Source organism: Gymnoscopelus braueri (assembly GCF_963280865.1).
Source record: "Gymnoscopelus braueri genome assembly, chromosome: 9".
NCBI lineage: Eukaryota > Metazoa > Chordata > Actinopteri > Myctophiformes > Myctophidae > Gymnoscopelus > Gymnoscopelus braueri.
The window spans coordinates 42,508,527-42,523,267 of record NC_137610.1 but is presented as its reverse complement, the minus strand read 5'-3'; the positions used below and the strand labels follow the sequence as shown (position 1 = coordinate 42,523,267).

The following is a 14,741-nucleotide window of genomic DNA, read 5'->3' as shown; positions in this document are numbered from 1 at the left end:
GTACGACTTAGAATGAAGGCAGACGGGAAACAAAAAACGTGATCGCACTTCCGGTCGATTTCGGGTGGTGTTACACTGAAAATGGTCCCCCTGGAAAATTGAAAAAAAAAAAAATCGAAAAAAAGGAAAAAGCACCACAGCCCGTAGGGCTACGGTCTCGGCGCTTAACAGTTGGATTTAACGGCCCGTAGGACTACGTTCTTGGCGGTTAATGTGTTAAAGGCATACTAGGTAACGTTTTCAACAAAACTAAAGTTAAATTGTATATCTTTTGTGAGTGGCAAAAGTTTCACAACACCCACTCCATGAATTTCACCCCCGGAAGCCTTTTATTTATATATTTTCTATTGAACGGGGGGACTTTCCCGGGAAAATGACGTTCCTGGCCAACGTCATGACGTCGTGCCCGACGTCATGACGTCGGCCAGGAACTACCGCAACGGTTTCCTGTTTGGCCAGGAACTAACGCGCTAATAACAAAAAGGAACCTCACGCTGATTTTAAGAGAATGTAGGATTGGAAGATCGAAAAAGAACAGAAAAAGAAAGCACAGCTCATGGTAACTAATGCTCCACTGGCTAAGAGAAACGATCCGTAGATAGTATAAAACAATTAAAAGATCGCTTTTTGAAACGCTTCCGGCTTCCGGTGAAAACGAATGGAATTCTGGGTAATCGAGGACTACGGAAATTGTATGCAGTGACGGTAGTGACCAGCAGAGGTTGCTAAAAATCGTTATTTGTGATTCTGCATTGTACAACTTTAAGATAACATTTTCTCTTGAGTTCTGTCACCAGAATTCCAATGTTTTTTACCGTAAGATTTTAATGTGTGCCGAAAAATAAATAATGTTTTGTGATTAACATAATCCTAAAATCTACAAGCTCACAACACCTTACAAGTTGTGAGCTTGTAGATCTGCTATTTTCACAATATTTATCTGTGGAACCGAGACAGACAAAATGTAATGCCTCAACTCCTACATCCCAAGTGCATGCTTGTCGGGGTGGGGGGTCCCTAGTTCAAAAATATTGATTATTGTGGGGGGTCCCGACCCACAGGTTGAGAACCAATGCTTTAGGACACTGACTGACTGAAAGTGGTCTTTGTCTTTATTCCAGGGCGGTCCTAGCAGCATGTAGCCGGTATTTTGAAGCCATGTTCAGCGGAGGACTGAGGGAAAGTCTGGACAGCGAAGTTAACTTCAGAGACAGCATCCACCCTGAGGTAATGATGCTACAACTACTACTCCTAATGATGCGTGATGCCATATCTGGTGCTTATGCAATACCCGTGGTACTTGTTATAGTATTCAGAGGCTAGTTTATGATGCCTGCACCGGGATCTCCATATCGTCTCTGTCGGGTGGAAACCCTAAAACTCAATAAAAAAATAGCGCAAAAGTTGCAGATCTACAAGCTCTCCTGCTTTTGTGTGACGCTGTAGTATGTTCAAGTAGGGCGTTAATTTACAGAAAAAATATGGAGATAAGAGGTTTCTGCCCGACAGCAACAATACTTTATATGGGTATTACAAAAATCATATAACTACAACTGGTATAGTGGCACAAACGTGACGCAAAGCTTGGCTGAGCCGTAAAGCCAATTGGTTTTGCTAGTCAGGGAAACCGATGTCTGTGGACACAGACAGACTGACACGCAGACAGACAGACAAATATACAGACATTTGTGGATTTTCGGGTCCTGTACAACCGCTTGTCCGACTCGAGTTCCACTTGGTACAACACATCCCCGGGTCACCAGCAGCAACACACATGGCAAGTCTGAAGTCAATCGGTATGAGTTATGCCCGGGACAGATACACAATCACAACACCAGAGAGAGCTGAACTAATCACGTCCAACCCAGATTTCGTTCTCATGCTATGCCACAAAAATGTGGAACGCCCAAACAGTCGTAAAGCAGTGTGAATCAATACTCTCCTTCAAAACCGCTCTAAAAGAGCACTTGCGAGTGGCTGCAATTCGAAACTGCCCCCCCCCCATCGAACAGTTTACTGTACATATTTTTGTTTCCGTTTTCAAACTGTTCATATGATGTTTTTGCATAGTAGTGTATATTTGTCTGTCATTAATTTTCAAGGTATACTTGACACCAAATAATTTCCAAAGCATACCGTAGTTAGATTTTCAGGGAAGCCATGATTGAATTCACGTCATTTCAGTTGAAAATCAACTTGCAGAGACTTGAAACTTGCTTGTGAGGTGATCCAACAGTGAAAATAGCTTCTTAACAGAATTATCAGACAGCCAGGGAATCCGATAATTTTAAAGAAAAATTCAAATCTGGTAATAATTATTCTCAAATTGCAGTATTCTTTAGAAAATGGTCAACAAATTGTCAAGTATACCATGAGTCATTAGAGTTCACCCTAAACATTTACTGACAGCGCTAACTCTTTCTCTCTAATACAGTCATTCACATACAGTATACACCCAGTCACACAAACATAAGAGTGAGAGAGGCTATGTGTTTTTATTATGTCAATTGATTGTATAGTGGCATAATTAATCTAAAGCATTTCCTGCTCTATTAGCCTCTGTGGCCATGTAAACATTTCCATCCTGTTAAGAAGCTCTTTTGCTGAAATGTTTTTATCGACAGACTAAATAGACTAACTTTTCATGCATGATGTGAGTCATTTCTGTGGTTTTAGAAATGCTGAATGCACTCTGCTTTCTAAGAAAAAATCCTAACAATGATATTAGCAAAGTAACTTTCGATCGTAAAAAAAATTACTAAAAGGTCTAAAAAGGTTTCTAAAACGTCTGACGTAAATGGCAAGCCTAATATTTCTGTCATTGCTTCACCATCAGGAATACTTCACTGAAAAACAAAACTGATTTATTATTATGCTCTCACATCCCATCACCGTTAACATTGTTTGCACTTTATATGTTTGGCTTTTAAAATGAACAAGCATTATCTCTGCCAGGCCGGACGGCCAAAGATTATGTTATCGCCCCTGAACTTTAACTCTTTGACTGCCAGAGTATTTTCATAAAGTACTCCCCCAGTGCCAGCAATTTTCGTGTTTTTTTATTTTTATATTTTGAATTTTTCTCATGAAAATAATTTAAGGACACATAATGTAAAGACCCAGCACAAATCCGCCACTAGAGCGCAGCACATGACAGCTTTGATCATGTCGTTGGGTCTCTCTCACCCTTCTTCATAGATTAGACAAGGAAAAACATGAAAACGGATGTGACGTCCCCCCCATTGTTTTGATCGGCGAAAATTACGTTGTGATATACGACGGCGATGACTGATCGTCACCCAGACCATAGATTATAGAAGAGAAACTGTCCGTTTGTCCGTCATACCGTGTGAAAGACCGTTTATTTACCTATTTTGGACGAAAATGACTGGGGAAAAGAATCAAAAACCGGAAACGGAATCCAGGTCATGAAACCGGATGCAGATGTCCGTGAAGTAAGTGGAACTCGAGAATAACATTGAATATTAAGCAGCATAGCGCAATCAGAGATTAAACAATGAACGCGCGTCCAGCGCGTCGAGCGCGTCGACGGCCAACTGGACAAAGTAGCACTTGACGCGTTATCGCGTCGTCCGCAGTCAAAGAGTTAATGACTCATGACGGCATGTGTGTGTCTGTCTGTCTCTCCGTCTGTGAACAGCTGATCTTCAGCACTGCTGGACCGATCAGCGTGAAACATTGCATCATCACACTCCCAGTAGGTCAAGGAAGAACCTATCACCCCACAACATTTTGCCAAATTGCCTCATGGTGGCACAATAACAGGTCGATTCAGGTTTTGGCCTATAACTCTTGAACCGTAGGTCGTTCAAAAAAATTCTCCCTGGATTCCTTGGATCATGACACAGCTCCCCAAAGGCCATATTACAGTATACAGTATCTGTGTGTGAAAAGCCTCTTCCCATAAAATAGAGTTAAAGGGCAAGACCACTTTGGCAGAGGTTTGGGTTGTGTAGTTACCTTGCCATGATGTAACTCCAAAGGTGGACAAGAAATAAAAAAATATTGCTCCATTGATTAGAAATTAATAATTCAAAATATGCTCCTCATTGACTTACATTGTATGCTGAAACAGCTCTCAAAGTCACTCTTTTAGCACATAAACGAACGCAAACAAAGTTGATTCAGACAATATAGAACTAGAAATAGATTATTTTTTAATCTATATTGTCTGAATCGACTTTGTTTGCGTTCGATTATGTGCTAATAGAGTGACTTTGAGAGCTGTTTTACCATACAATGTAAGTCAATGAGGAGCATATTTTGAATTATCAATTTCTAATCAATGGAGCAATTATTTTTGAGTTCTTGTCCACCTTTGGCGTTACATAATGGCAAGATACAGACAGTAACTACACAACCCAAAGCTCTACCAAAGTGGTCTTGCCCTTTTAAGGCCTTTTTATTGCAGATGCAGACTAACGTTTCAATTATTACGGCTTCATCACTCATCATCTGATGAAGATGTAATAATCGAAACGTTAGTCTGCACCTGCAATAACAAGGCTTTAACTGCCTGTGTGCTCCACTTCACTACTTTTCCCTCATATTGCTACATGCTCATTAGATGCACCATGGGACTGCCTGTTATAGTTGAGGTGTAGAGCAGTAGTTCTCAAACTTTTCCGTGCCAAGGACCCCCAAACTTACATGTATTTGGCGGCGGACCCCCATATGAAAAGAGTTTGTGCCAGGGACACCCCAGAAGAGAAGATTTATGTAGCAGATGTACAAGCTTGTAGATTTGCTATTTGTGAATAGCCAATGTATAAATGGATAAAGTGGTTAAAATTATTATGATGCTGTATTAACTACTTTTGTTGGGGACAAAAGTAGGGGGACCCTCTGGACCCCCCCCCCCCCCCCCCCCCCAAGGACCCCACTTTGAGAACCAATGTTGTAGAGCAGTGATTCTCAAACCCTTTCATTTCAAGGACCCCCATAACTCAGAGAGTGTACAAATGGAAGCAAATGGACCCGTGCGGCTCCATTTGCTTCCATTCGTACACTCTCACAGTTACAGATCGGTAAGAGTCCATTTGGAACCCGCTCAAGGAACCCTGGGGGTCCCCAGACCCCACTTTGAGAACCACTGTTGTAGAGAGATTTTATTGTACACTGCTGCTCCTGAGTACGATTTTCGTTTCATGTGCAAGCATGTAAATGACAAATAAAGTGAACCTTGAGCCCCCAATAATACCCATGGCTCCCATTGTCTGCCTGTGTCATTCTTATGATCATATATGGAGATCACTGTATCTCTCTGTCTTGTCTGTCTGCCCGCACCCCTTTTATGCCCATATATATATTGTACTTAAGTACAGTACTTGAGTAAATGTACTTCGTTACTTTACACCACTGTGTCCACCATCCACCCACAACAAGGCAATTTTAATACAGGATTATGTTTTGATAGCTAACCCAATCTGACTGTAATCACTTTGAATCGCCCTCACAGGTGTTGGAGCTTCTATTGGACTTTGCCTATTCCTCCCGAGTCATCATAAACGAGGAGAACGCAGAGTCATTACTGGAGGCGGGGGACATGTTGCAGTTCCACGACATCCGAGACGCCGCCGCCGAGTTCCTGGAAAAGAACCTCCACTCCTCCAACTGTCTAGGAATGATGCTGCTGTCAGACGCCCATCAGTGTAAAAGGCTCTACGAGCTGTCGTGGCGGATGTGTCTGGTACACTATGAAACGGTAAACATTTTAGCAGTGGTGGAAAAAGTTGTCACATTTTTTACTTGAGTGAAAGTATCAATACTGCAATGTAGAAATACTCTGTTACAAGTACAAGTCCGGAATTCAAAATTCACTTAAGTAAAAGTACAAAAGTATTGGTATCAAAATGTACTTAAAGTATGCAGAATGTCCTATTTCACAAGTTTTCAAATGTATGAAATGTTTAAAAATCTTTTGAAAATAGATCTACAAGCTCACAATGCGACGCATTGTGAGCTTGTAGATCGGCTATTTTCAAATGTCCGAAATGTATATAGGGCTGAAGTGGGTAATGCATGTTTTGTAATAATAATCATAATCTACAAAGTAACTAGTAACTAACGTTTTCAAATAATTGTAGTGGAGTGAAACTATAATATTTGCCTCTGAGATGTAGTGGAGTAGGAGTAAAAGTTCTGAAAATTGGAAATACTCCAGTAAAAAAAAAATTCCTCAAAAGTGTACTTAAGTACAGTACTTGAGTAAATGTACTTAGTGACTTTACTCCACTGCCGACTGATTTTCATTGCAAACATAACATCGGAAAAGATACACAGCCGTTGTCCGACACAGCGTATTAAATTTCATTACTGACATAGTAAAGGCAAGCGATGTAAATAAAAATAAAAATAACACCATAACTCAACTTTGAAGAGTAATTTACGGTTCTGTTTTTTTTTTTTTTTATATCCTTACAGACCGTTCCCACTTTTAATAATAATAAGGGGGGACTGGATTGACTCAATTGCTGAGGCCTGCACTTTTCCCTGCCCATGAAGTTCAGTGAAATGTGTTTAATTAATTGCATCTGTAATATATCTAATCTCAAAGATGACATCATACAAGCAGAGAGGCAGAGAATGTAATTAGATTGAGCTTGATTTCTTAAGTCATGTGCCAGCAGCACCCAGAATGAGAGGCAGGATTACTGCTGCTGCTGCTGGGGCCCTCCCTTTTAGCCCTAGTAATATTCCGAGACTAGAATGGCTTAAGACATACAAAATAGTAGCTCTAGCCTCTCCATAGTGATTGCTCCTTCTGCACAATAAGTGTCTTCTGATTCCAATCCTCCCCAGTGGTGTAAAGTAACTAAGTACATTTACTACGTACTTAAGTACTGTACTTAAGTACAATCTCAGAGGCAAGTATTGTACTTTTACTCCACTAATACATTAACCACTTTAGCTCTGTTTTATACAATCTTTATACGATCTACAAGCTCACAATGTGTCGCATCGTGACGCGTTGTGAGCTTGTAGATCTGCTATGTTCAAACATGTTAGATACTTTTAAAGTATCAGCAACTACAGAGCCAACTCAGGTCTGTTTTACTAAGTATAGAGGGTTTAAAGTGGTCTCGGTTTCTAATAACCTCTATAATGCTCTACAATCCACATGTTGTCGCTCAGGTTAGAGAAACAGAGGATTTCTACAGTCTCTCTAAAGACAAACTGCTGGAACTGGTTCTCAGTGATGAGCTGGAGATAGAAGACGAGCAGGTGAGGAACCTTATTGTTCTTACCATACCTGCCTTCGTCCTTACCTTCCTTTCTTATTCCCTTGGCCCCTACCTTCCTTTCTTATTCCCTTGGCCCCTACCTTCCTTTCTTATTCCCTTGGCCCCTACCTTCCTTTCTTATTCCCTTGGCCCCTACCTTCCTTTCTTATTTCCTTTGCCCCTACCTTCCTTTCTTATTCCCTTTGCCCCTACCTTCCTTTCCTATTCCCTTGGTCCCCACCTTCCTTTCTTATTCCCTTTGCCTCACCTTCCTTTCTTATTCCCTTGGTCCCCACCTTCCTTTCTTATTCCCTTGGTCCCCATCTTCCTTTCTTATTCCCTTTGTCCCTACCTTCCTTTCTTATTCCCTTTGTCCCTACCTTCCTTTCTTATTCCCTTTGTCCATACCTTCCTTTCTTATTCCCTTTGTCCATACCTTCCCAAAAACTGACTTATTTTCTATCAATTACACACCCCATGAAGCCTTGAATTCATGGAGATCTTTTTGTTTTTGTCGCATTCCTGAGCCAATCATTTGTTGACCGGGTGGTTGCTCGGCTGGAGACTCTTTGAGTCTCCGCCGGTCATCAAATCATTGGCTCAGGAACGCGACAAAAGCAAACAAATCTCCATGAATTCAAGGCTTCATGGGGTGTGTAATTGATAGAAAATAAGTCAGTTTTTGGGTGAACTACTCCTTTAAGACTTTATTTTAATAACGATTTTATGTTAAACAAACATGTTAAAAGAACGATTTTAACTATAAAACATAAATGTTAATAAATAGTTTGTTTTTAAACCAGGTCGTGTTCAACTCTGTGATGCGCTGGGTCCGCTACGACTTGGAGGGCAGACGCCACCATCTGCCCGACCTGCTGCGTGGCATCAGGCTGGCACTGCTGCCCTCTGAGTGTTTACTGGAGGCCGTGGCCTGTGAAGAGCTGGTCATGGCTGACAGGAAGAGCAGGTACCGTAAAGTGTGTGTGTGTGTGTGTGTGTGTGTGTGTGTGTGTGTGTGTGTGTGTGTGTGTGTGTGTGTGTGTGTGTGTGTGTGTGTGTGTGTGTGTGTGTGTGTGTGTGTGTCTTTGAGCAGGGCCTATATTTCATCCTTGTTGGTTCACCTCGTCTCGAGGCCAGCAATGGTGTTTCAGTAGTGTGTCCAGTGCCAGTACGATCTGACCTGAGGCCAGACATCCATCAGTATTCATAAACACACGACTACTTTGTGTGTGTGTGTGTGTGTGTGTGTGCGCAACTGTGTGTGTGTGTGTGTGTGTGTGTGTGTGTGTGTGTGTGTGCGTTTCCATGCATGCGTGTGTGTCTTTGAGCAGGGCCTATATTTCATCCTTGTTGGTTCACCTCGTCTCGAGGCCAGCAATGGTGTAAAGTAACTACTCAAGTACTAGTACTTAAGTACAATTTTTACAGGCATTTTTACTTTACTGGAGTATTTCCAATTTTCAGTACTTGTACTTCTACTCCACTACATCTCAGAGGCAAATATTGTACTTTTTACTCCCACTACAATTATTTGAATACTTTAGTTACCTTGTAGATTTTGTACATTTACCACTTCAGCCCTATATACATTTCAGCCATTTGAAAATAGCAAATCTACAGTACAAACTCACAAGCTTGTAGATTTGCTTTTACATTTTTTTTATACATTTTATAATTTGAAAACTTTTACTCAAGTACATTTTGAATTCCGGACTTTTACTTGTAACAGACAGAATGTTTCGACATTGCAGTATTGATACTTTTACTTAAAGTAAAAGTGTGTGTGTGTGTGTGTGTGTGTGTGTGTGTGTGGGGGTGTGGGTGTGTGTGTGTGGGTGTGTGTGTGTGGGTGTGTGTGTGTGGGTGTGTGTGTGTGTGTGTGTGTGTGTGTGTGTGTGTGTGTGTGTGTGTGTGTGTGTGTGTGTGTGTGTGTGTGTGTGTTTGAGTGTGGCCTATTTTTCATCACCTCGTCTCAAGGCCAGTCATGTGAGTTTGTAGACATAATAGGTAACCTAGATACCACCTGGCCAGGGTCCTTTTGATCTTTGCTGGCAAACATGGAAATCTACCCGCAGAGTTGTGAGCCTGGAGGGGCACCCAGCTACATGCTGTGGGATTATAGCTTTATACCACTTAACAATACTGTGTATAACCTTCAGTTACACTCAGAGGCCAATTTAGGGCCCTGCCCTTAATTCAATTAAATTAGAAGCAGCTAATATGTAAAAATCAATTGAAATATTAAAAGGATCAACTCAAAAGGATAATATTAATTTCCATTTGTTTAGAACATGTAAGTAGTAGTGTGTCGAAGCCATGAAATTGGCATCCACATTTTTTGGAACTTAGCTTGTGTATTCTGTCTGTCATGACGGATTTGTTCCATCTTAGCAATGGAGAGCATCTCGTTGAGCCATCTCTTGAAACTTGGAGGAGTTGGAGACTTCCAGTTTAACAGTATACATTTTTTTGGCAGCAACCATACCTGCCTTAAGCATCTGTTTTTGGTGGGAGGGAAGGGCCCTTGTCTCATCAGACCAACCAAATGTTGCTAAACAGAAATCTGGCTGAATATCACTTTCAATATATCTCCCTCATAGCGCGGCACCGAGTGCCGCGCTACGAGCTTGTAGATCTGCTATTTTAGAAAAATCGTGAAAATGTGTGTAAATCCTTGAATATATATTGTTTTAAAGCGAACATTTTTAACTCAAATCTTTGCTTCTGGGGGTCCCTGGAACAAAATATTTTTAGATGGGGGTCCGTGGCCAAATACGTATCATTTTGGGGGTCCTACACATGAATGGGTTAAACTGGGTAACATGTTTTAACTGTGCTCTCCTCTGCAGGTTAATCGTTGAGGAGGCCATGCAGTGTAAAAAGAAGATCCTCCAGAACGATGGCGTTGTGACCAGTCCCTGTGCCAGACCTCGCAAGGCAGGACACACCCTGCTCATACTGGGGGGGCAGACGTTCATGTGTGACAAGATATACCAGGTGAACACACAAACGCTCGCACGCACACACACACACTAGTGCTTTTTCTAACCCTTAACCCTTTAAGACCTGAGGCGATTCTTAAAAATGTTTTCTAAATCCTAACAGTTTTTTGAAAAAAAATCTAAAAATATTTTTTTCAAGATTTTTCAAAAATAGCAGATCTACAAGCTCATAGCGCGGCACTCGGTGCCGCGCTATGAGCTTGTATATCTGCTATTTTTGAATAGCCTAAAGAAATCTAAAAGTGACACAGATGCGTTCCAGGTATCAATGGGTTAAGGTAGGATAAGTGATATTTTTTTGTTGTCTCTCCAGCTCTTTAATAAATAGAACATACATTTTCAGGTAGGAGACAGAATTGCAGCCAATCAGGAGAGAGCACCCATTTATCAGCTTAATTTTGATAGTGTTCCAGTTCCGCTCATTGTCTCCGCCAGGCCGTAAGGCATGGCGAGAGAGTATGTTTTACCCCCTGTCCGTCCGTGTGTGTGTGTGTGTGTGTGTGTGTGTGTGTCCGTCCGTCCGTGTGTCCGTCTGTGAACAGCTAATCTCCGGCACCGTTGGCTTGATCGCAGCGAAACTTTGCACACACACTCCCTGGATGCCAATTCAGAACCTCTGCCCCAAATGTTTCACATGGGCCTGTTATAGCGCCACCAGGAGGCCGATTTGTGCAAAACGTATATTTTGACAGTACTCCTTCAGATTTGATCCAAACATCACGCAAATCGGTACACAGTATCTCTATAGTCATGTGATCAACACGGATCTGTCCGATTTTCCATATGCCATCCTGATTGGTTAAGATTGCCTTCCAAAGTTTGCAGGATTGGTTTGTTTTAAACAAAATGCCTCAAATCATGAACACAGCATGCGATTTCCTTGAAATTTTGCACGCACATTCCCACTAGGCCGAGGAAGAAATGGCACCCTTTTCACATTGGCCAGTTATAGCGCCACCAGCAGGTCTAATTTAGCAACACACATTTTTGGAACAAAATGCCTCAAATCATCAATGCAAGGTCCGATTGCCGTGCAAGGCCTAAGAAGAAATGGCACCCTTTTCACATTGGCCTATTATAGCGCCACCAGGAGGCCACAATAACCTACCTAACCTGGCGGAGACCTGTGCTCCGAGGAGCACTTTTTCTAGTTTCTTTGTGTCATCACTTCCAATTTCCCTTGTTTAACCTGTATCCTGGCTGAGTTCCCTATCCTGATTGGATCAAATTGCTATCCCGACCTGAAAATGCCTTTTCTGTTGTATAAAGAGCTGGAGAGACATGGAGACTCCTGTTACTGAACAAACACTCTCAGAATATAGAGCTATTTAACACTTATTTTAACCAAAGAAAATCACATACCCTACCTTTAATCATCAATCAATCAATCAATCAATCAATCAAGTACGTGACATGCCAGAAGAGAGCACTTTAGAAAGTAGGTTTGTCAGCAGTTGCATCAATGGGGGCAGATTGACATGCTTACAACAGAAAGATAAACAAACGGTCCCGGATGACCAAATTGAAACCAAAGTTTAAAAAACTGTGAAATGAGTCCACAACGCATCACATCGTGACGCGTTGTGAGCTTGTAGATCGGGCATTTTCAAAATAAATGTGCCTATAATATTACATGCCCAAAATAGGCGTTGATTATTTATTGATTATTTTACTCTATTGTTACTGTCAGGCAGAAACCTCTTATCTCCATATTTTGTTTTTGGTGTTTTTTCGTAAATTAACACCCTACTTGATCATACTACAGCGTCACACTAAAGTAGCAGATCCGCAAGCGTTTCGAGCTTGTATATCTGCTACTTTTGCTATTTTTTTATTTGAAAAGTACAAATAACTGTTTTGGACATTTCCACCCAACAGAGACAGATATTATCGATACGTTTTTTAAATAATCGATTAAATCAATTAAGTTCAATGAAACTGTTGCACCCCCTATAACTGTGTGTTTGTAATGCAAGGTGGATCACAAAGCCAAGGAGATCATCCCCAAGGCAGACCTGCCCAGCCCCAGGAAGGAGTTCAGTGCCTGTGCCATCGGCTGTAAGGTCTACGTGACGGGGGGGCGAGGCTCGGAGAACGGAGTGTCCAAAGACGTGTGGATCTACGACACGGTCCACGAGGAGTGGTCCAAGGGAGCCCCCATGCTTATAGCCAGGTAAGAGACATTAGTGGTACTATAGAGGAGTGGTCCAAGGGAGCCCCCATGCTTATAGCCAGGTAGGAGTGGTCCAAAGGAGTGGTTCTCAAACTTTTTCATGTGAAGGACCCCCAACAACTATACATATTTGGCTGCGGACCCCCACATCTCATATTTTGTGACAGTGACCCCCAGAACAAAGATTTGAGTTAAACATGTTCGCTTTAGAATTTGCTTCACAATTGTTTTAACCACTTTATAGGTGGATACCAATTTTCCACAGGATACCAATTTTATCCAATCAGGAGAGAAAAATCATTCAGGAGAATCAGGACACAGAATAAACAAGCGCTGGAACTCTCTCCTGATTGGATGAAATTGGCAACCCACCTGAATTATTTGTTTCTGTTTATTAAAGAGCTGGAGAGATGGAGAGACCCCTGTTATTGAACAAACACTCTATAGCTATAGCAGTGATTACTATAAGAATATAGAGCTTTAACAGTTTCACAAAAACACTTTGTTTTAACCAAACAATATGACTAAGTAGTAGAGTCCGCTCCCCTCTATGCTCCATGCACTTTGGTAATGCTCTGCACATGAACAAAACAGCCTTTGTGACATCAGCACACACTAACCAGTGGTGTAAAGTAACTAAGTTACATGTACTCAAGTACTGTACTTAAATCCAATTTTGAGGTACTTTTACAGAGTATTTCCAATTTTCAATACTTTTACTTCTACTCCACTACATCTCAGAGGAAAATATTGTACTTTTACTCCACTAGAATTATTTGAAAACTTCAGTTACTATTTACTTTGCAGATATAAATTATTATATTATAAAACATACATTAACCACTTTAGCCCTATTTTATATATAGGCTATTTGAAAATGACCGATCTTCAAGCTCGCGACGCGTTGTGAGCTTGTAGATCTGCTATTTTCAAACATTTTAATACTTTTACTTTTGGTACTTAAAGTATCTTTTGATGCCAATACTTTGTACTTTTACTCAAGTAACATTTTGTACACAGGCCTGAGCACTTTTATATTCACCGGTGTTTCCCATGCATTTTCCTTGGTCATAATGTCCCTCTCTCCCTGCTGTTCTCTGTGTGTGTCAGGTTTGGCCACGGGTCAGCGGAGCTGGAGAACAGCCTGTACGTGGTGGGAGGTCACACAGCTATAGCAGGGGTATTCCCCGCCTCGCCATCCGTCTCCTTGAAGCAGGTAAGAAGAAACAGCACGGATCTAAACTAGAGCCCCAATCTTTGCCACTGCGGTAGCGACCAGTGGTGGAAAGTAACTAAGTACATGTACTCAAGTACTGCACTTAAGTACAATTTTGAGGTATTTGTACTTTACTTGAGTATTTCCAATTTCCAATACTTTTACTTCTACTCCACTGCATCTCAGATGTACAATTATTTGAAAACTAGTTACTTTGTAGATTTTAGATTATTATTACAGAACATGCATTAACCACTTCAGCCCCATTATACATTTCTGCCATTTGAAAATAATATTTTCAAAAGATTTGTACACATTTGAAAACTTGAAATGGGGCATTCTGCAAAATGAGTCCTTTTACTTTTTGTACTTTAAGTTCACTCAAGTACATTTTTTATTCCGGACTTTTACTTGTAACAGAGTATTTCTACATTGCCGTATTGATACTTTTACTTAAGTAAAACATTTGAGTACTTTTTCCACCACTGGTAGCGACTAATATGGGCTGGGGGGCGAGAGGCGAGGGACTGGGGCGATTGTACCCTATACTGGCTCTCCTGCCAGTGAGGGTCCTTCCTGCCAGGAGAGCCAGTATAGGGTACAATAGCAGTGGCAACACAGAAATTGGTGGGGAATGTTAATTGGCCTTGTACATAAACTGGGGGGGGGGGAAGAAAAGTTATTAACCCATTAAGACCTAAGATACGATGTCTTATAAATCCTAACAGTTTTTGGAAAAAACGTATGTTGCTATAAAATCAGCGGTTCTCAAACTTGTTCATGTCAAGGACCACCCAAAATGATATGTATTTGGCCATGGACCCCCCCATCTCAAATTTTGTTGTTCCAGGGACCCCCCCCCCAGAAGCAAAGATTTTAGTTAAAAATATGCTCTAAAAATCGCTTTAAAAATATGTATATTCAAAGATTTGCACACATTTTCACGATTTAAAAAAGAAATAGCAGATCTACAAGCTCATAGCGCGGCACTCAGTGCCACGCTATGAGCTTGTAGATCTGCTATTTTTGAATAGCCAAAGTATAAAATAATGGTTTAAGTGGTTACACAGATGCGTCTTAATGGGTTAAATGTCTATGTTTTCTTT

The 14,741-nt window shown here is 41.2% G+C and overlaps 1 protein-coding gene across 2 annotated transcripts in view; it reads left to right on the top strand.

Moving 5' to 3' along the window:
• enc2 (ectodermal-neural cortex 2) overlaps window positions 1-14,741 on the top strand; it is a 40,596-nt gene that overhangs the window by 23,315 nt on the left and 2,540 nt on the right. For both annotated transcript variants that reach the window (XM_080438331.1, XM_080438332.1), the window contains 7 exons: window positions 1,122-1,227; window positions 5,480-5,725; window positions 7,156-7,245; window positions 8,048-8,211; window positions 10,094-10,241; window positions 12,223-12,419; window positions 13,530-13,635. In XM_080438331.1, coding sequence (XP_080294457.1) covers window positions 1,122-1,227; window positions 5,480-5,725; window positions 7,156-7,245; window positions 8,048-8,211; window positions 10,094-10,241; window positions 12,223-12,419; window positions 13,530-13,635 — 1,057 coding nt within the window. The remainder of the gene's footprint in view (window positions 1-1,121; window positions 1,228-5,479; window positions 5,726-7,155; window positions 7,246-8,047; window positions 8,212-10,093; window positions 10,242-12,222; window positions 12,420-13,529; window positions 13,636-14,741) is intronic.